We start from the raw sequence: 22,030 nt of genomic DNA, 5'->3' as shown, positions 1-22,030 counted from the left end.
AGGGACGCGGCTGCTCCCTCTATAGTGGAAGGAGAGGGAGGCAGTGACCACTGCCGTGCTAGTTAGTGCACCAGGAAGCAGAGAACAGACACACAGGACTAGTCTACACCCCTCCAAGGCACCACCTTTCAGAACGTCACCACCAGATGGACAAAGGGATCAGAACACGTGAGCCTGGGGTGGGTGGGGGAGGACACTTCACACTCAGATCACACCTTTTCCCTTTGTGTTCACACAGTATTTAAGATCTTGAGTCACAGCTGGGGGTGGCAGTGCACACTTTTAGTCTTTACATTCAGGAGGCAGAGGCTAGTGGATCTCTGTGTGTTAGCGACCAATCTGGTTCACACAGTGAGCTCCAGGACAGCCAGAGATACATAGTGAGACCCTGTCTCAAAACAAACACTACCACCACCACCACCAAAACCAAACTTGACTCATTTGGCAAGTCAATGACTGGGAACTCAGGAGGCCTCGTTCTTCCCTCTGAGGGAGTTGGCTGGCCTGGTGCAGAGCCGAGCTGGTGTGCTTTGACACTGACCAGGACAGGAGGAGCATGGCAGGCACCCTTTGTCTTTGTACTTACGTTGTACTGTCATTTGTTTTTAAGTCTTAGGTGGAGAAACACAGGATTTTAAAGTCTTTTTGTTCTCTGGGGGTATGGACAACCCCCTGAGCTTGAGGCTTCACTATCCACAGATTCAGCCAATAAGTCCAAATATTTGAGGGCCAGAGAGATGGCTCAGCAGATAAAGACCTTTGCTGCCAAATCTGAAAACCAGAGTTGGTTCCACCCACCTGGTAAAAGTTGAGAGCAACTCTTGAATGTTATCCTCTGTCTTTCACATGTATCCTGTGGCACTTGTATACCCCTCCCAAAAGAAATGAATGTGAAAAAATTTAACACTTTTAAAAGCAATATTTGAAAAAAAGTTGCCTCAGTACTGCCCTTTTGTTATTTATAAAAGTATGACAACTATTTATACTGCATTCGATATTATCCGTAATCTAGAGATTGCTAGGAGCCCGGTGTCAGCCTCTGGGTACTGCAACATGACATCACTGTCTACAGACATGTTTTGGGATATTGGTAGCTCTCCTAGGCCAGCTGCAGCCCTGGGCCCAGGTTGTACGGCTGATCTAAGTAGTCATAATGTTCCCCCCATAGGGAGGCTCCATTCAGAGTGTACACTGTTTTATATGAACAGGGCTCGAAGCCTCTGCAGATTTTGCTGTCCAGGGGCATTCTGGGGCAGTTCCCCAGGGCCATGAGGGATGGCTGTACTTCTCTTTGCAGCCATTCCTTCAGCAGGGAGGATGACCCAATGGGATTCCGTCCTGCTGTAGATTCAGGTTGCTTCCGGTTCCTGTTCTGGATCCGCGCTGCCCCTCCTGCCCTTCTGCGCACTGTGGGGCGCAGCAGGAGACTGTGGTCTTTGCCTCTGGAGCACTGAGGTCCTATTTTTGCAGGGAGGGGCTGCCTCCTCCTTGTGTGTCCTTGGCACGTGTCTCTCCTGGAGAGTTCTGGATGTTTGGCTCCACCAGGAATACTGGACTTAACACACACTCTTGAAATACTAGGACTTAGTGTTCCACGATCAGGGGCTGTCTGAAAACATTCCAATAGAGTTTAGTTCTGAATTTTTCAGATAAATTTATCACACAACTCCCATTTACCATGTTAGCAAGTAAATAGGCTGCACATAAAAGGGAAGTACTCTCCAGCAGGTCCTGAGAGTTTTGTTTTCCATGTCGAAACCCCTTTGTAGGTTGACATTAGAAGCTGTGTGTATTCAGTATTCAGTGTACAGAGTTTGGGGCCAGGCTGTGTGTTGGTTTTCTCATTGCTATAATAAATCCCTGACAAAAGCAGCTGACAGAAGGAGAGGTCCGTCGTCATTGTCGTCGTCGTCATCGTCGTGTGTCCGTGTCCCCCCCACCCCCACCCCCGTCCCGTGTCCCACCCCCCCCACCCTCCCACCCCGTCCCGTGTCCCACCCCCCACCCCCCACCCCCCGGTTTGAGGACACAGACCATCATGGCAGGGAAGGCGTGGCAGCGGGAGCCTGAGGCAGCTGGTCACATGACACCCAGCCAGGAAACAGGGTTAAATGCTGGTGTTCTGCTCACTTTCTCCTTTTTATTGAGCCTAGCCTGTAGAGTGCCGCCACCACATTCAGAGTGGGTCTTTCTCATATAAACGTCTCTGGAAACATCCCCGTAGTCACTCATAGACATGTGTCTCTATCGATCCTACATCTGCCAGGTTGACTTTAAAGATTAACCACCATCCCAAGCCAGGAGGGCTTATTTCTTTAGGAACCACCATCAGAAAGTAATAGTTTTTATAAAACTATTATGCTGTTAACTTTCATCATTGTTATGCTGCTAATTTTTCTTTCTTTCTTTCTTTTTTTTTTTTTTTTAAGATTTATTTATTTATTATGTGTTCTGCCTGTACATATCCCCACAGGCCAGAAGAGGGCACCAGATCTCATTACAGATGGTTGTGAGCCACCATGTGGTTGCTGGGAATTGAACTCAGGACCCCTGGAAGAGCAAGCAGTGCTCTTAACCTCTGAGCCATCTCTCCAGCCCGCTAATTTTTTTTTTAACTGGCTTGGTCAAAGGTTAAACTGAGTGTTGTGTTTCATTTCAGATTATGTGCAAGATAATTGAAATGTCCACCATAAAAACGGGGGTCTTCAACATTCTGATCCGTCACTGCTGCCGATCTTGGTTAGCGGCTGCTTCCGGTGTGTCCCAGGGGTCGTTCTCCAGTGCTAAGGGTTACAGTGAACTTGTCCTGGAGGCGTGTGTGTTTGGAACAGTGTTTAGGCGTGATCAGAGGTAAAAATGCCACTATGTCAACTTGTCACACATGGGTGGAGGTACGTCTGTGCTCGGCTTTAAACCAGGAGGTTGTAGTATTAACTTTGGGGCTTTTAATTTTTTTCCTCTTCTGAATCTTTTTTTTTTCTTCCTTCTCACATTTTAAGACTTATTCAAGATGTCCAAACCTTCATAGAAAACCTTGGACAAGACTGTGCGGCAAACATCATCATAGAGAAGTAAGTACGGCCCATTTCCTGTGTCTCGATGCAAGCGAGACGTTCCACTCGACTTAACTTCCAAGACAGTCTTTATTCATATATATTATATATTAAAAACAGGTTTATTTTTATCTTCTATGTATGGGTAAGTTTTGCCTGCATGGATATCTGTACCCTATGCATGTGCCCTCAGAGCTTAGAAGAGGGTGTGGAATCCCCTGGAAATAAAAGTTACAGAAGGTTGTGATCCCCCATGTGAGTCCTGGAAATTGAACCTGTGTCCTCTAAAAGAGTAGCTAGTGCTCCTAACTGCTGAGCCATCTTTCTAGCTCCATTATTCATAAATTAATAAAAGTTTTATCATTACATCTAGTTTAATGCACAAGCTGTATTCATTTGTTACTGTTATTATCATCATCCTTATTTCTGCGGCTAAATGTCTGACAGATAACTTCAGAGAGGTTTGAGGGACACATCCATCATGGCTTTAGGACTGGCTTACGGCCGTGGCATAAGATCTTGGTAACAGAGAGAAATGGGAAGTGAAGCAGGGCTGTAAACCCCAGTGACCCACTTCCTCCAGCTAAGCCCCGCCTCCCCATGGTTCCGCGAACTCCGTAATGGGGCCACCCCTTAGGAACAGGCCTTCCACATGGGCCTGAGGGGCAATTCCCTAACCAAGCCATAACACAAGCCTTCAAAATGTGTTAAATATAATAATATTCCTTGCTCATATATTTTATTTATATCTTCACTACTTGTTAAGTTAATAAACTTTCAAAAATTGAGTGCACAGTCTAGTTCAAGTAAAGACATGCCATCAGGTAACATAGGCCCCTCCTTTTCTTTGAGGGATGGGCTCTGGGTGGAAGGGTGGAGGTGATGTACACTTTATTCTGTGACCTTTTATTTGGTTGAAAAATTTATCATTGAATTCATACTTACTGCCAGGCGGTGGTGGCGCACACCTTTAATCCCAGCACTCGGGAGGCAGAGGCAGGCGGATCTCTGTGAGTTCGAGGCCAGCCTGGTCTCCAAAGCGAGTTCCAGGAAAGGCACAAAGCTACACAGAGAAACCCTGTCTCGAAAAACAAACAAATAAACAAAAAAAGAATTCATACTTACCATTTTAACAAGTAAATATGTTATACATAAAAATAGTGAATGAAAGGCCCTGAATCTTTGTAAAGCCCTTTCATTGAAGAATAATTAACATAAAAAATTCATACCCGGCTGATGTGTGTAGCTAATGAGTGTGAGATAGGCTATGAGGGTATCCTCTAGGTAGATTGATCCTGTCTGATTGAACTCAAATCTCTTTATTCTTATGTGGTGGAAGGGGTCGAGCTTGTGCCGTGGCACACACGTGGAGGCCAGGGGACAACTCGGTGGAGTCAGTTCTCTCTCGCCTTCCACCTTTATGTGAGTTCCGAGTGTGGAATCAGGTGGCCGGGCTTGAGTGTCCAACGCCTTTACCCAGTGAGCCATCTCTCACCAGCCCTAAGTTGAAATTTTTGGAGCTTATCAAATGCTTTAAAGTCTTAATTTCTCATCTTCTTTCAAAAACCTGAGTGTGTGTTTGAAAGATGAAAAGATTGTTAGATCATTTTTTGTGATTTTAGAGTTAAGGCCGACAAGTGATTACTGTGAGTATTTATAACAGGTATTCACTTCAGAGCTAGCTGGATCTTAACTCTTCTGCCATGCTTCCTTAAATGTGAGCATTGTTATAAGTGTTTTCAGAGACTTTTATTTATATGTATCTGTGTGTATTTGTGTATGGGTATGTGCATGTGAGTGCAAGTACCAAAAGAGGCCAGAAGATGGTGCTGGATCCCCTAGAGCTAGAGTTCTAAGCAGTTGTGAGCTTCCTGATGTGGGTGCTGGGAACTGAACTCAGGTCCCATAGATGGTTAGTACATCCTCTTAAACATCAAGCCATCTCTCCAGCCCAGTTAATTGTTTTCAATTTCTTTTGTTTATTTGTTTGCTGGGCTGGTTTAACATAGTAGTCAGAGTGTCACTTTCTAGTGGGTGTTAACAAGCTTGTTACATTTAGAGCGCTTCCTGTATAGTAGGAGACAGAGACAGGCTATGGAGTTGAGAGCCCATGTTCTTGGTCCTCTGTCTCTTACTAGGGTGTGGGTCCTCCATGACATCATTATTGATAGGGACAGGCTTATTTTTTGTTTGGGGTGTGTGTGTGTGTGTGTGTGTGTGTGTGTGTGTGTGTGTATGTGTGTGTGTGTGTGTGTGTGTGTATAGATCCTTGAGGTCTGGGTGTATTTGTGCCCATTCTGTGCTGTTCTCCTGTAAAACATTTGTTTGTTGTGATTTGCTGCCTCCCAATTTAAAAGGATGTTCATTAACTATAAACCTACTTAATCTCAATCACGTTTTGGGGAGGACTTGGTACTTGTAATGGTTTGGTACAAATAGTGGATGCATTTCTCTATTTCTAAAACATATTAACACAGTTTATCATTTGATATTTTAAGCACTAAGAGAGAAGATTATTATGTGAGAATTTGTGCTGTCAAATTCTTGTGTCTGCTAGATGACTCCGACATATCCCACAAGTTGTTCTTAGAAGATCTTGCCATCAAGCTCCTGGATAAGGTAAGAAGGAGCCTTTGTCCTGCTTTGAATTAACTCTGCCTTTGGTGGGCCACGGTCTAGCACTTGCCTTTTATTTGACCTGAATATGTGCAGACAGACATGGAGTGAGTATTCTAAACACCTTTTACCACAGAAAGCCTGATGGTGACGTGCTGTAGTTTTGATGAAGGCTTGGTTAGGACCTGTCTACCTCAGGCTCTCTGGTTTGGTTCCCTTGGCCCTGTAGTCCTCACCTGGGTATCTTGGGTTGCCAGTCCCACGGTGCTGTGTTTACTGTGCCACATCCACACACTGCGTATGGAATGGAAGGAACCAGCAGACATCCAGGAAGGGCACCCCGAGAGGAGCTGAGGGTCCCTGAACTGCAGCGTTAGTTGCCTTTCTTACTGTCACAAAAAAAGACCTGACAGACGCCGCGTAAGGAAGGGAGGGTTTGTTTTGGCTTCTGGTTTGAACAGTTCAGTCCGTAATGGCCAGGCAGGCTTGAATGAGGCAGCTCTGGTGAGTCTGAGTTCAGGAAACCGAGAGAGGTGAATGTCGGTGTTCAGCTCACTGTCCCCTCCGGGCAGTGCAGGACCCCAGCTCATCAGATCACACAGGCCACAGTTAGAGTGGGTCTTCCTACCTCCACCTAGTCTAGAACTCCCTCCCAGACATGCTTGGTGGCATCTCTCTCCAGTGATTCTACATGGCGTCAGGCTGGAGTGTTAACCACCACAGTAGTCACCTATGTTAAGTCTCGATGCTACTGGTATTGTCGCGCTGAGGTCGGGTTCCCGGCGTTTGTGTAGCAGGGATGAAAATTTCATACTCATCAGATAAAAATGATCGGCTATTCCGAGCTTGCCAGATCACTTATGAGTGACCATTACAGTGTCTGAAGGATGGGTTTCCTAAGTTAGGGAGAAAACAGAAAGGGTGGCATTGAGTGTAGTCAGTATGAGGATGGAACCTGGAGCCTTGCACATAGCCCTGAGCTGTGTCCTGGTGTTCCTTTATTCCCTGTCTGGACAGTTCTGCTCTGCTGTCTGACCTTGTGGATGCTTGAGTGACTGGGGAGCCCACTTTAGTCCCATGTCTCAAAACAGGACTGTTTCCTGAAGGGAGAAGGTCGGCTCCAGTATATTAAACCTAGGAAGTACCTTTCACGGAAAAAGACTCTCCTGTCTTCTCCCTGTGGGAGTTGGATGGTTGTCTCAGAGGAAGTGGCCTTTCATTGGCTGCCTCGAGGGCTGAGTAGAATGGGAAGTAGAGGGGCAGAGAGAGCATCATCTAGAAAGGTCACTGGGGAGCTGAAGTGGAGGCATACCCACCTTCGATGGAAATGGCCCTGGAGAGGCCTGACTGACTTTTCATCTTAAAGGACTCTGTCACTATGTATGACAGTCTTCAGTGGCTTCTTGGCTCAGCAGTGACTGGTGACAAAAGTCAGCCTCGAGGAGCCGAAGCTATAGCTTGGTGATAGAAAAGGAGTCTCTGAGCTCAAACCCTGTAGAGGGTGGTGGGCTGCCTGGCTGATTTCGCTGAAAGCCAGAAAGAAAAGTTCTGTGATGCAGAAGGGCTGGGTGCTGCCATCCTGTATCTAGAGGTGTCCTTGCCTGTTTGGTTTCTTCGTGACATTTGGAACTGAGTTGCAGATTCAAATTCAAATAGGACAAAGAGGGCAGAATCAGAAGTGTATGTGATGTTGCTTTGTAACATCTTTCGGATTTGAGGTTGTCACTGATACGATTCTTAGTCACAGGTATGGTAGGTAGGTGGCTTACTCCTGATTTCCACCCCGTCTCTCCAGGATGAATCGGCATCTAGGTCCAGAACTCGCTACCACGAGAACTCCCTACAGCACCGGGTGAAGAACCGGGTGTGGCAGACTCTGCTGGTCCTGTTCCCCAGGTTTGATCAGGTATGGTAGTTCTCAGGCTCTGCAATACTGTTTTCATTCAACAAAAATCTGGCTAGGTGTGGTGGCGCAGGCCTTTAATCCCAGCACTTGGGAGGCAGAGACAGGTAGATCTCTGTGAGCGCAAGGACAGCCAGGACTGTTAGAGAAACCCTGTTTACAAAAACAAAAACAAAAACAATCTGTGTGTGAGAAAGAGAGAGAGAGACAGAGACATACAGAGAGAAGCTGCCCGCCCAAGCATGACAATCCGGGTTCAATCCTTAGCACCCACATGGCGGAAGGAGAGAACTGACGCCCAGAAGTTGTCCTGACCTCTCCATGTCTGTGCATACGCACCTAAACATACACACACACTCGTAAACATACACATAGAATAGCTAAACGTAGTTTTTAAAAAATGAGTATCTTAGGCATTTTTCTACCAAAAGTCATTAATTTAAGAACGATTTTCCTCTTTCAAATACAAAATAAAACAGGCTTCATTTTTAAATTTGCTTCTATAGTTTTTCCACTTGGTGCTTACACATGTATCATCCCTCAGGCAGAAGTATGATTGCGAAGGGAGGAAGGGGTGAATTTGGAGCTCAGGGTCTAGGCCAGAGAACAGCTGGGGATGGGGTGGTGGTCATGGAGCTGGGAGACCCGAGGGTAGGTAAGTGGATGGGTGCGCTGTCAGGAAAAAGAGCTTTGCTCCCCTCCAGATGTTGTTTCTGTGCTGTGGGGTCCAAGTGTGAAATAAGGCTGCACAGGAGAGCTACCACTTGAGTACAGAACTGAGTGTGTGTGGGAGGGGCACAACCGCAGCCATGGGTGGGGGGTTGGGCACGGGGTGGCTCAGTGGGAGGCCTTGAGGTTGCTCCCCAGTGCCCACATAAAAATTCAGCCTTGGTGGCACACCCTGTCCTCCCATTACTTAGGGGCTGGAGATGGGAGGAGCCCTGTGGCTTGCTGGTCAGCCAGTCTATCCAAAATGGAGAAGCCTGGTGTCAGTGAGAGACCCTGCCTCAAAAAATAGGGTATGGAGTGATTGAGAAAAACACCTAACATTGAAGACCTCCGGCCTGTCTCTTATGTGCCCACACCCACACACACTTGCATTCAGAAGTCCATGCACACATGAACATTTACACACACACATGCACCACCCACAGAAATGAAATAAGTATATAACTAGGGAAATTATTAAACTTCTGTATCTTTCGCTTTCCCTGTAAAAACGTAGGCGATCCAAGCCTTTGTTACAGAATTGACGCCTAAGTAAACAGTGAAAATGCTCCAGCACAAAGTCAGTCTTGTTATTGTATTTTATGTGTGTGTGTGTGTTTGCCTGCATGTATGTCTGTGTACTGTGTGTGTGCATTGCCCACAGAGGCCGGAAGAAGGTGTGGATCCCCTAGAACTGAGTGACATGGTTGTGAGCTGCTGTGAGTTCTGGGAAATGAACCCAGCAGGTCTTCAGCAAGAGCAGCCTGCGCTCTTAACCAGAGTTTTTTTTAAATTGAAAAGGAATAGCGTGTTAACCATTGATGTTTTCTCCCTCAGAACTTCTTGAACGGGATTATTGATAAGATTTTCCATGCTGGCTTCACCAACAATCAAGCATCCATAAAATATTTTATTGAGTGGATTATTATATTGATTCTTCATAAATTCCCTCAGTTCCTTCCAAAGTTCTGGGATTGTTTTTCTTACGTAAGTAAAGATTTTCTTCATGCCATTCTGAACTAGGAAATGGTTTGACTGTGTGGAGGTGTGTCTGCAACCTTGGATGTAATTGTAGGGTCCAGTCCCAAGCGCCAGTGAGACCCTCATCTCCTCTGCCCCCCATCTTTATCTTGCTCTTTTTCCAGCTCCCTCTGTGTCCTGAGCCCAGTGCCCACTCCTGCCCCAGGCAGGTTCTCCCTGTCCTGTAGGGCTGACCCAGGGCTTGGTGCACGTGAGGCTCTCCTGCCTCTGCCTGCCCAGAGTCCAGCAGCCATTACTCACAGTTAAGCCTCAAATGAGTTTCTCTGCCTCGTCTTCCATCAGGGTGAAGAAAAACTTAAAACGAGCATTTGTACGTTTTTGTCTGTTTTGTCACATTTGGACATCATCGTTCAGAATATTCCAGAAAAGGTGAGTTTGAATTATTTGCAAGAAGAGTTTATGAACTTGCTGTTCTAAAAAAGGATGTATTTATGCCAGTTTGGAGGACTTTTTCCCCCCCATGATTATCTTTAAAATGTGTTTCTTCCTCATTTTTTATTAGTTCCTTAAGAATTTCATATAGTGTAGTTGGATCATATCTACCCCATCCCCATCCCCTCCCAGATCACCCTTTTCTCTGCCTACCCCTAAACTATCAGGCATCCTTGTGGGGTTTTCCAGTCCCCGCCCCCTTCTCCCGCTGCTGCTGTGTGCAAGGGAAAACCGTTCTCTCTCTCTCTCTCTCTCTCTCTCTCTCTCTCTCTCTCTCTCTCTCTCACACACACACACACACACACACACACACACACACACACACACACACACCTACTACACACCAAGTTCACAGGTGATTCCTGTTGGGATAAATGGCTTTATTTATTTATTTATTTATTTATTTATTTATTTTGGTTTTTCAAGACAGGGTTTCTCTGTGTAGTTTTGGTTCCTGTCCTGGATCTCACTCTTAGACCAGGCTGGCCTCAAACTCACAGAGATCCGCCTGCCTCTGCCTCCCGAGTGCTGGGATTAAAGGCGTGCACCACCACCGCCCGGCAGCTTTTATTTTTATACAAGTATTTAAATAGGGTTTGCCTTTTTACATTCCTGGCTATTTGTGTTTGGTTTTTTGTTGTTCGTATATTTTTATTAGTTCTTTGAGAATTTCATAGATACATACAATATATTTTGATCATATTCATCTTCCACTATTCCCAGATCTACCCCCATCATCCCACCCCTCTCAACTTAATGTCCTCTTTATCTATCTATCTATCTATCTATCTATCTATCTATCTATCTATCTATCTATCTATCTATTTATCTATTTTTAATATAACTCACCTAGTCCGATTTGTGCTGCCCATGTTCTCCTGGGTGTAGTGCCATCCACCAGAGTGTGGTCGATGAACCACAGGCCACACTCTTAAAGAAAACTGACTCTTCCTTGATCAAAAGCCGTCACTGTCAGAAGCTCCTCAACTAGGACAGGGGCTCGTAAGCTCCTACTGAACAGAGAGTCTCTCACAAACACTGGTGTGGACAGACTTGGGAATGCTTACATGGTGCCCACATGCCTGGTCCTTCTCTGTTTCCTCACTCGAGAGTTCCACTTCCCCCGTGGCCTCCCTGTATAGACCCTGACATTATTGCAGATATAGATGGCAGTTTGTACAGTTGTTTATCACAGGGATGACAGTATGTGCCATTTGTGTGTGTATGTTGGGGTGTGTGTGTGTGTGTGTGTGTGTGTGTGTGTATGTGTGTGTGTGTGTGTGTATGTTGGGGGGGGTGTGTGTGCGCACATGTGTTGACTGTGATGTTTTTTTAAGCTACTCTTTTTAAAATTAGATTTGTTCAATTTATACACAAATGTATGTGCACCATGTCCATACTTGGTGCCCATAAAAGTCAGAAGAGGGCATTAGATCCCCTAGGACTGAAGTTATAGATGTGAGCAGTCACATAGGTGCTGGGAATCAAACCCGGGTCCTCTGCAAGAGCAGCAAGTACTCTTAACCACTGAATCATCTCACTGGCCTCAGTTTGTTTTTATTTTATTCTAGTGTGTGTGTGTGTGTGTGTGTGTGTGTGTGTGTGTGTGTGTGTGTGTGTAGTAAGTGTGCCATAGCAAGTGTGAGGTCAGAGGACAACTTCATAGAGTCAATTCTGTCTTTCCCACCTGGGTTCCAGGGATTAAACTCAGGTCATTAGGCTTTCTGAGCCATCAGGCACCTGTGCGTGCGTGCGTGTGTGCGTATGCGTGCCTGTAATTTCTTTCAGCAATGCTGTCCTGAGAAGACAGTGGCCTGGATAAATGTTCATGGCATGCTGAATAAGGAGGGACCGAGAGAATGGCTTGCTTACATCTGGTTTGTCCTGCTCATGAATAGTTGCATCGTGCAGGGAACCATTGTGATGTGTCTGGCAGCCCATTCTGTGGACGTGGTTGCTGTGCAGCCTGTAGAAGCTGTGTGTGGGGCTCACAGCCAGTGCAGCCCCTCATGCAGCTCCAGGTGACCTTGTAGGGGCATGTGGTGGAGCATCAGACAGCTTAAGGACTGAGGAAAAGACTCCACAGTCTGCTCCAGACTCGTTCAGTTTCTTAGTACAGGGCTCCCATAGCCCAGGTTTACCCTGAACTCTGGTCAAGCCGCTGTCCCCTCTCAAGTATCCCATGCCCGGCTTTCTTCTCCCCACTTGTTAACTGTGCTTCTGTGTGGCTCAAGGTTGCTGTTAGGAGTTCGGGAGCTCAGCACTCAGTGGAGGAAGGCAATACTCCAGGTTCTCCAAAAGTGGGGCTCCTAGAGGATACTGTCTTACTTTTCAGCCTAGGGCAGGTCATAGGGTGCAGTCACATTTCTAAAACATAACGGCTGTGTCAGTCTACATGAAGATCCATGTCAACCTCGATTGTAGGAAAGAGGTCATGCTGCAGCCATTACAAAAATGAGGACACTGGAAACCGTTTTCCCTGAGACATTTGTCAGTGCTACTGAGCTCATTTGCATGGGAGGAAGTTGCAGCCCTATGGCCAGGCCAGTGAAAGGCTTGTCAGAGCTGGTCACAGCTGCCCCGTCGGTCCTCCATGTCCACCCTGTTGGTCCTCCATGTCCACTCTGTCAGTCCTCCATGTCCATCCTGTCGGTCCTCCATGTCCACCCTGTCGGTCCTCCATGTCCACCCTGTCGGTCCTCCATGTCCACTCCGCCGGTCCTCCATGTCCACCCTGTCGGTCCTCCATGTCCACTCCGCTGGTCCTCCATGTCCACTCCGCCGGGCCTCCATGTCCATCCTGTCAGTCCTCCATGTCCATCCTGTCAGTCCTCCGTGTCCACTCTGTCAGTCCTCCGTGTCCACTCTGTCAGTCCTCCATGTCCACTCCGCTGGTCCTCCATGTCCACCCTGTCGGTCCTCCATGTCCACTCCGCTGGTCCTCCATGTCCACTCCGCCAGTCCTCCATGTCCACTCCGCCGGTCCTCCGTGTCCACCCTGTCAGTCCGTGTCCACTCTGTCAGTCCTCCATGTCCCCCCTGTCGGTCCTCCGTGTCCACCCTGTCAGTCCTCCGTGTCCACCCTGTCAGTCCTCCATGTCCCCCCTGTCGGTCCTCCATGTCCCCCCTGTCGGTCCTCCATGTCCACTCTGTCAGTCCTCCGTGTCCACCCTGTCGGTCCTCCGTGTCCACCCTGTCAGTCCGTGTCCACTCTGTCAGTCCTCCATGTCCACCCTGTCGGTCCTCCGTGTCCACCCTGTCAGTCCGTGTCCACTCTGTCAGTCCTCCATGTCCACCCTGTCGGTCCTCCGTGTCCACCCTGTCAGTCCTCTGTGTCCACCCTGTCAGTCCTCCATGTCCACCCTGTCAGTCCGTGTCCACTCTGTCAGTCCTCCATGTCCACCCTGTCGGTCCTCCGTGTCCACCCTGTCAGTCCTCTGTGTCCACCCTGTCAGTCCTCCATGTCCACTCTGTCGGTCCTCCGTGTCCACCCTGTCAGTCCGTGTCCACTCTGTCAGTCCTCCATGTCCCCCCTGTCGGTCCTCCATGTCCACTCCGCCGGTCCTCCGTGTCCACCCTGTCAGTCCTCCGTGTCCACTCTGTCGGTCCTCCATGTCCACCCTGTCAGTCCGTGTCCACTGTCGGTCCTCCGTGTCCACTCTGTCGGTCCTCCATGTCCACTCTGTCGGTCCTCCATGTCCACTCTGTCAGTCCTCCATGTCCACCCTGTCAGTCCGTGTCCACTCTGTCGGTCCTCCGTGTCCACTCTGTCGGTCCTCCATGTCCACTCTGTCGGTCCTCCATGTCCACCCTGTCAGTCCGTGTCCACTCTGTCAGTCCGTGTCCACTCTGTCGGTCCTCCATGTCCACTCTGTCGGTCCTCCATGTCCACCCTGTCAGTCCGTGTCCACTCTGTCAGTCCGTGTCCACTCTGTCGGTCCTCCATGTCCACCCTGTCAGTCCGTGTCCACTCTGTCGGTCCTCCGTGTCCACTCTGTCAGTCCTCCGTGTCCACCCTGTCAGTCCATGTCCACTCTGTCGGCCCTCCGGGCCTTACAGTCTTGCTCAGGCTGCCATGTCCCCCCTGAAGCAGTGTCTCCCTGTTCTTCCAGAAGCTGGTTCTGAAGCAGGCCCTCACGACTGCCCTGCAGTGGTGTCTGAGCCACAACTTCAGCGTCCGCCTCTATGCTCTGGTAGCCCTCAAGAAGGCCTGGCATCTCTGTAAAGCACTGCAATTCGAAGAGTGTGACGCCTGGACCACAGTCATCGAGTGCAGTCTCAGCCAGGCAGAAAACATGCATGGCGCAGGGTGAGGACACCGCATGGCTCTTTTCTTCCCAGCAGAGCCTGGAGGAGCGAGGGGTAGCCTCGTTACCCTCTTTTGTACCAGTGCCGCACAGAGGGCTTGGGTCAGCCCCATGCAGCAGATGGTGCTAAACTGTACAGATGGATGAGGAGTCCAGATGGGGGTTTTATACTTTTTCCTCATCCTTTATTTGAGCCTGTGAACTCTCAGCTCTGCTCCAGCACAGAAGGCAGCGTGGAGGCACCTGGACTGACCCCAGAGCTGCCCCATCACCCCTCTGCCACCTACGTCCATCCGAGCACTGCTTTCTGTGGTGAGATCATGGCTGGCTATTCGGCACCGAGATGTTTTCTCTGCCTGTTGATCCTAAAATCCCTTGTTCCTAAAAGCAGTTGGCTCAGATCCCATATATTTATTATTATTATTATTATTATTATTATTATTATTACTATGCAAGAAAACATCCTTTTATGGTGCCACTTATCTTTTTAACTCCTGCCCAAATAGGGACATAGCCAATGAAAGTCAGACATCCTGAGCTTTACGCTTTCTCTATTCTTTAATTTCATATCCTCCTTTGAATCCTCTGTGGCAGGCACACACCTCTGCAGGTGGACAAAAGTCCTGTCTTAGGTGGCTCAGTCGGACTGCGGACAGGATAGAGAGGGCTGTCAAGCAGTCACATCAGTGCACAGGCTTTTCAGTAGGTGACAGGAATATCGAGGGTACCATGGCAAATGCAGACTCTCTACCCGTGGCTTAGGGAAGAACTTTACCCAGCATGATCCAGAGGAAGAGCAGGAGTTGGTGAGTGAGGAGAAGAGGCTTCTGGGCAGGAGGAGCAGCAGTGGGGACTGGAGGCAGGTGGGACCCTGGAGGAAGCCAGTCTGAGAGTCGTGGGACAAGGATCTCGGTACTCGGGAACTGAAGAGTTGGGTGGAGGCAGGATAAAGCGACCAGTTCTTACAGGCGTTGCCTTTGTGTGAGAAGCAGGTCCAAGGCAGCCAGCATAGTAAGAGGGGAGCTGTTTACCCAAATCTGAGGCCAGTGAGGGGATAGACCGACAGGTGAGAGGCCAGAGCCTGAGAGGAGCAGGCTCGGTGTAGTGACAGAGCTGGGAGACTGCACCAGCAGTGTGGGCAGGGATGGAGCCTACATTGCAACACATCTGGCATGCAGGTGGCAAGCACATTACGTTGATGCCATAGGTTTTTGGAGTCCACTGTTTTCTGTGTTGAGATATTTGGAATGTTTAAAGTACTACATGCCATTCATTTTTTTCAAAAACACAGACAGTGAGGAAGGTGAAGTACCAGGAACTTGTGCAGAACAATTCTTTAAAGAGTAAAGTATAGGAAGCCTCATAGCCTGAAAGTTCTGCAGTTTGGGGCTGATGGTCCCAATTCTGAACTGCTTGTCCTGTCACGTGACTTTTACCTTTCCACCCTGGTGGCTGGATTAGGAGTTCATCCTTGCTCACAGTAGGTGCATTTTGTTTTTGAGGATATGCCTTCAAAGTGAAAACCATGGCTCATGTAAGATTTACTCTCTAGGAGAAAAAGGGGTCCACCACCAGGCAGAGACACAGGGATCCTAACCCCAGAGGTTCCAAGTGCTGGCAGGTGATGGTGACTTTGGTCTATACTATGTGATTGAGTTTGGGGCCAGCCTGGGCTACACAGTGGGACTGTGTTCTCCACAGTCTTCATGCTCTACTGGACAGTGTCTGTGTTTGACACTCAGGGACCTGGGTTTTATTCCTTTAGTTGGTTTTGTATGATTTTGAAAGCGCTAACTTAGTTTCTCTGCTCATCTTTGTGTTCCATTTAGAAATAAAAGCCCTGAGAGCTAGCTGAGTAGGAGAGTACATTCTGGAGGACATGAGGCCCGGGTTCAAGCCACAGTTCTGCAGAAACAGCAAGGCAAAGCTTTGTTGTTTTGTTATTTGTATTTTTGGTAGAGTCTTGGCTATGTAGCTCAGGCTGGCTTTATTCTCCTGGCAGTCTACTGAATGTTGGAATTGCAAATGAGGACCACAAAGCCTAGCTTAAAAGAAGAAAAAAAGCTAGGTGTGGCTACACATATCTATAATCCCAGCACATAGGTAGAGATGTAGAATCAAGAGTTTAGGATTGTCCTCAGATACATGAGTTCAAGGCTACCCTCATGAACCTGAGACTCTGTCTCAAAAACCAAAGCAAAAATGAGAACCTTTCTAAATTCCAGCTTAAAAAGCACATTGAGTGGTGGCACACTCCTTTAATCTCAGCACTTGGGAAGCAGAGGCAGGTAGATTTCTGTGAGTTCGAGGCCAGCCTGGTCTACATAGAGTTCCAGGACAGCCAGGGCTACATAGAGAAACCATGTCTTTTAAAAAAAAAAAAAGCATACTGCGTGTTAGGGACAGAGCACAGAGGTAGTGTCTTCACCTAGCATGCATGAGGCCCCAGGGCTTAATCCCCAGTAACCCTGTTAGTGACTTTTTTGTTGCTGTGATAATCACCATGACCAAAAGCAACTTATGGAAGGAAGAGTTTGTCTTGGCTTACGGTTGCAGAGGGATAAGTGTTCATCATGCTGAGGAGGCGTGACAGCCAGCAGCAGGCATGGCGGCAGGAAGCTGAGAGATCACATCAGCAAACAGACCGGAAGGAGGGCGAGGTTGTGAGCTCTGAAAGCCCGCCCCCAGTGACATACTTCCTCCCGCAAGGCCACGCCTCCTAAACCTCCCCAAACAGCACCACCAACCAGGGACCAAGTGTTCAAATACATGAGCCTGTGGGGGACATTTCTCATTCAAACCACAACCTCAGAGACAGACAGACAGACAGAACACACACATTGATGTTGAAGACTGGGAGTATGACCTTGGGATGGAATTCTTAAAGATACATTAGTGACTTGCCCTCACCAGAACCATTTACTTCTGAGTCCTGCCTCACTCCCTGTCCCTCCCCCTCAGGAATGCCAGGAAGAACTGGCAGCGCATCCAGGACCACTTCTTCTTCTCCACGTTTCACCCGCTGAAGGACTACTGTCTGGAGGTAAGCCGGGAGTGCGGCGTGCAGACACTCTGCTGTCCACCGTCCTGACTCCTCTTTCCTGCCCCTGCTGGTGAAGGATTGTAACGGGGCTCATCTTCTGTCCCCGGGACCCTGGAAAGTTCTGCGATGTGTTTGCGGTTCACTCCTCAGCAGTGACAACTGGCTAGTCATTCTCACTTTCTATTTCTCTGGCAGTGTCTGGCTTGTAAACCTTGGAAGGGAATATTTAACTCTAAACAGAAATCAGAGCAGATTTCTAAAAGGAAGTGAGTGAGAGAACGTTTGCGCAGGTGAGACTTTCTTGTACTGAAGCCTGTGATCCATGCAAGAACAAAAAGATCTCTTGTTAATAGCAATTAATCTTTTTAGATTCCGGGTAATGAAAGTATGTGGCCAATGGTACCTCACTTTGCTGGTAGTAGCAGAGCACTAGTGTAAAGAACTGTACACATACTTATTACAGTTAATATAAATGACTTGAGTGTGAAAATTCTTAAAATTTGTGTACAGTATAAGGCATTCTTAATCCCTTGTTGCTCAACTCCAGCAACAATACTGTGCTGCCTACCTAGCTTTGAAGTGAAAACATCTGCCTGGGTGACTTTTTCTCTGGGGACCTGTATCAGGAGCCTAGCCACATGCAGTCAGCTCTTTCATGGTTGGCTTAAAGCTGTCCTTGAAGACATACTATGTATTGTGAGATGTGCTACACACGACATGAATGTCATTCTTGTCAAAATAAAACGTACTAGGGTTTTTCGAATATCCTACCACGCTGTCTGTGTTGGTCAGCTCCAGAGCCCTCTGTTGATGCTTTCCTGACAGCTCTCTAGAGCCCCGTCCCCCTTTTCCCAGGCAGCCCCCAAGCAGAGAGTCCTTTCTCCTTTCCCTCACCCCTGCCCACCTCTTTTAGCGGTTACCTGACTCCTCAGCAATAGCAGGCAGAGTGGTCTGTGGGCAGCAGCGAGTGAGAGCTGTGTGTGTGGACTGTGGTGCAGAGAGCTTTGTGCCCCGCCAGACTCTTGTCACCCAGCCTTTGTGTTCGCACATGAGTGCAGGGGACCGACCTAAGAAGTAGTACTCTCCACCATGACATCGCTTTAAATCTGCACGAATCTGCCTAGCCTGAAGCAAACCGTATTTGCCTTAAAACTGCCCTGGACAAAGGCATGTGCATTGAGTGTCATTTCACTTTTCACTTGCCTGTTACTTGGGGTTTTCTCTCTCACATGCCTTCCCACCGTTGAGTGTTCTTCAAGAGGGAAGACCAGAAAGGTGGCCTTGTGGCCTCATAGGCACCAGCTACCCACCTTCTTACACGCGAGGGAACTGAAGCTGCCTTTGTGGCTCATCCCAGGTCACACAGCGATCCTGAGCCAGGATCCAGGTTCCGGATGTCTGTAGTGGACCTGAGCATGGGATGGCGAGTGTCTGGTGGCCAGGAAACTGCCTGTAGGCATACATTTCTCTTCAGTGACAATGCCCTGGGAAGCATGGTGTACAGAGCACAGTAGTCATGTGTCGTTAGAGGAGGAGAGGCCCTGCCTGCTCCCGGGGGTCCCTAAATGAATCCCTGAATGTCCTAGGGCAAAGTGGAGCATGCCTAGACGAGCTGCAGGAAGAGCCTGCTGGAGAGGGGGGCTTGGGGGAAGCACCAGCAGGAAGAAAACCTGTTCTGGGTTTCTCCTTTATTTTCTAAGAAGAAGAATATTTAGATTTTACGATTCTCTTTTCAGACCATATTTTACACCCTCCCACGGCTCTCGGGTATCACTGAAGAGGAGTGGATCACCCTGGATAAATTTACCAGCTTCACAGACATCCCTTCCAGTGCAGGGCCCCAGTGGTACCTGTCTGGGTCTGCACTTGGTGAGCTGAGTCCAGGAGACTGGTCCCAGCAGGACCGAGGTAAGGGAGCTTCATTTTACCCTGGTTCATGGGTGAGGGCTCCTGACTACAGTTCTGGAATGGGTCTTGATGATGTTGTTCTGTTGCCCCGGGTCTCTGCCTCTGAAGGCAGGAACATCAGTGCCTGTCAGGCTTCCCTGAGGAGCCTATGGCTCTGTGTCCAGAAAGCTCACCTTAGCCGCAGTGTGGTGGCAGCCTCCTTCTCCTGGCTCCTCCCCCAGCTTCCCCTCCCAACCCCAACTGCACCTCCCACTGTGAGTGCTTCCCCAGAGCCAGAGTCCCTAAAGTCTGGCTCCCCCTCACCATACCTGCCCCTTCTGTAAGTTTCCTCCACCAGTCTTCTGCTGGCCTCTGTGTTTCTTCCCAACTCCGACGGCTCACTGGGTACAAGTACTTGCTGCCAAACCTGAATACCTGAATTTGACCCACATGGTAGGAGACGGCTAATTCCCACACGTTGTCCTTTGACTTCCATATCACACCATGACATGCATGCCCCCGAACCTCCTAATACATGTAATTTTTTTTAACTCTAGCTCACCCTGTGGTTTTAATTCAGTGTCTCTGGGTAGAGTTTTGGGAAAAGGTGGAGTGGTTCACTGGTGCATCTCTGGACAGATCATCTTGAATCTACTCATTCATTCCATGAGGATCCATTATGTTAAACAGAGATGGGTCCCCGCCCTCCCACAGCTGTGTTCTTAACAGCAGATGGCTGCACACAGATGTGGCAGACAGTGGCAGGCAGCAAAAACCCAGGAGATCCAGCCTAGTAGGGAGAACACCAAGGGAGGAGAGACCTTTGTGAGCACTTGATATTGAGCAGACTGCTGGCTCCACTCTCAGTCAATGCCCTCTTCTGGTCTTCATGGGCACCTCCATGTACCTGCACATACATACACTCAGGCCATATATACTCATTAACAACAAAAAGAATATTTAAAAAATCATCTAAAGATGCAAATACATAGAGAATTGACCCTGTTTACATACAGGAACTCTTATTTCTTCTCAGGTTATACCTTGGGTGAAGCAGACAGCCAATCAGAGTGGGCTGATGTCCAGAAAAAGATTATCCCATGGGGACACAAGGCTCTGGAGTCAGACCTGGAACTTATGCTTCAGGATCGGGCCGCCAAGCTTGGGAAGTCCATCAGTAGACTGATTGTTGTGGCCTCGCTCATCGACAAGCCCACCAACTTAGGAGGTAAAATCATCTTCCAGGTAGTTCACTTGAGACCTGATTATCAACCTTCTGTGGCTGTCTGAGTGTGTTCCACACACAGTCCTCTTGGCAAGCTTCAGAGGAAAGGCTGGGATGCTATGAACTCCGTGATCTGCTGGAGACAGTCTTAGTAAGAAGCCATTCTGTGCAGGGCTGTGCCGGACCTGTGAGGTGTTTGGAGCCGCAGTACTCGTGGTTGGCAGTCTCCAGTGTGTCGGTGACAGACAGTTCCAGCACCTCAGCGTCTCCGCAGAGCAGTGGCTTCCTCTGGTAGAGGTGGGTGTAAAGTCTCTCATTAAATTCTGTAGTTGTGAAAGTGTTTTGGCATGCTGTCTTTGTGCCAGTTTCTCAGTCTGACCCTTCCGTGCTGAGTTCCAAGGGGTCTTATCTGTGACCTGCTGTAGTGTAGCAGTCCCTCCAGGAGAACATGTCACCTCTCTCTTCAGCCACCACTCAGCAGTCTGTGAAGTGGAGGGAATTCTTTCTGATGTCCTTTGATGCCCTGTTTCCCCTTGAAAGTCCTCTTGACAGGCTGGGTTTAAGTTTAATGCTCTGTCCACTCTCTGATTTCACAATGCAATGATTTCATAGTCTGCTCTTCTAAAACTGCCACTAAGGTGAGACCAGCCCAGCTGACGGATTATCTGCAGCAGAAAAAGGCCGAAGGCTACACTGTCATTGGTGTGGAGCAGACAGCGCAAAGCTCAGACCTGGCCCAGTACCGCTTCCCTGAGAAGTCGCTGCTGCTGTTGGGGTGAGTCGATTCCCTGGTCTGTGTCTGTTCTCTACGCTGTTGAAGACTTACCTAGGTTCCTGTCACGCAACTTCCTGTCAACCTGTGGCATTTATGGGACCCCTTCACCTCACCCGCCTGGGATGTTGACTAGTAAACACAGAATTGGCTGTCTTTGTAACGCCCTTCTTTACTTCCTGGAACCCAAGTTGACTTACTCTGTTTATCTGTCTCCTATAGTAACATTCAGGATTTCTGAAAAAATAATAGTAAAAGGTACTTCCTATATTACAGGGAAGCTCACGTCTTGCTCCGTTTTTCTTCTGCAGAAATGAGCGGGAAGGAATCCCAGCCAACCTGATCCAGCAGCTGGATGTGTGTGTGGAGATTCCTCAGCAGGGCATCATCCGCTCACTGAATGTGCACGTGAGCGGGGCTCTGCTGATCTGGGAGTATACCAGACAGCAGCTGCTCAGATGTGCGGAGTTGGCATCCTGAAGGCCGAGCCTCACCTGCCGTCTCCAATGGTGCTAAAGATGGTGTCTATTTATAACCTTCTGGACTAATGAAATAGTCGGAGATGTCCTGGGATTATCTGCATCTCTTTAACCTTGCACCTCAATGCCAAAACTTTTTCATGTGCCTTAAAGTATATCACTATGTATTGTCCCTTTTAGCTAAATCAAATTACCTTTTAAAATATTTTAAGCAACTATGGGAATTTTAAAAATGAATTTTTAAAATGTTCTTCCTAGAAACCAGTATGTGCTAACAGTATGGAAGAATTAAAGTTGTTACTTACGAGCACCTATGCCCTTCTGTTTTTTTTTTTTTCAAGTATTCTTGATAATACCTTTTTCTCCCTTTTTTTATTTTTTATTTTATTTTACAATACTATTCAGTTCTACATAACAGCCACAGATTCCCTTGTTCTCTCCCTTCCTGCCCCCCTTCCCTTTCCCCCAGCCCACCCTCCATTCCCACCTCCTCCAGATCAAGGCCTCCCCGAGGACTGAGATCGGCCTGATAGACTCAGTCCAGGCAGGTCCAGTCCCCTCCTC

The 22,030-nt window shown here is 48.2% G+C and overlaps 1 protein-coding gene across 5 annotated transcripts in view; it reads left to right on the top strand.

Annotated features, from left to right (window-relative positions):
• The window catches only part of Tarbp1 (TAR (HIV-1) RNA binding protein 1), a 53,069-nt gene extending 31,289 nt beyond the window's left edge, over nt 1-21,780 (top strand). For 2 of the 5 annotated variants that reach the window (XM_037206360.1, XM_037206363.1), the window contains 14 exons: nt 2,660-2,850; nt 3,000-3,071; nt 5,552-5,672; nt 7,465-7,575; nt 9,118-9,267; nt 9,604-9,690; nt 12,178-12,357; nt 13,866-14,062; nt 17,022-17,103; nt 18,840-19,011; nt 20,027-20,218; nt 20,388-20,512; nt 20,854-20,990; nt 21,299-21,780. In XM_037206360.1, the coding sequence (XP_037062255.1) occupies nt 2,660-2,850; nt 3,000-3,071; nt 5,552-5,672; nt 7,465-7,575; nt 9,118-9,267; nt 9,604-9,690; nt 12,178-12,357; nt 13,866-14,062; nt 17,022-17,103; nt 18,840-19,011; nt 20,027-20,218; nt 20,388-20,512; nt 20,854-20,990; nt 21,299-21,467 (1,986 nt within the window). In that variant the 3' untranslated portion in view covers nt 21,468-21,780. Of the gene's footprint in view, nt 1-2,659; nt 2,851-2,999; nt 3,072-5,551; nt 5,673-7,464; nt 7,576-9,117; nt 9,268-9,603; nt 9,691-12,177; nt 12,358-13,865; nt 14,063-17,021; nt 17,104-17,298; nt 17,394-18,839; nt 19,012-20,026; nt 20,219-20,387; nt 20,513-20,827; nt 20,991-21,298 lie in introns of those variants that run through there. The other 3 variants (XM_028889788.2, XM_037206361.1, XM_037206362.1) reach the window with 3 other exon arrangements.
• Nucleotides 21,781-22,030: the final 250 nt, after the last annotated feature.

The sequence above is a fragment of the Peromyscus leucopus genome, chromosome 5, assembly GCF_004664715.2.
Source record: "Peromyscus leucopus breed LL Stock chromosome 5, UCI_PerLeu_2.1, whole genome shotgun sequence".
Taxonomy (NCBI): domain Eukaryota; kingdom Metazoa; phylum Chordata; class Mammalia; order Rodentia; family Cricetidae; genus Peromyscus; species Peromyscus leucopus.
This window is presented reverse-complemented; position numbering and strand designations above follow the sequence as displayed.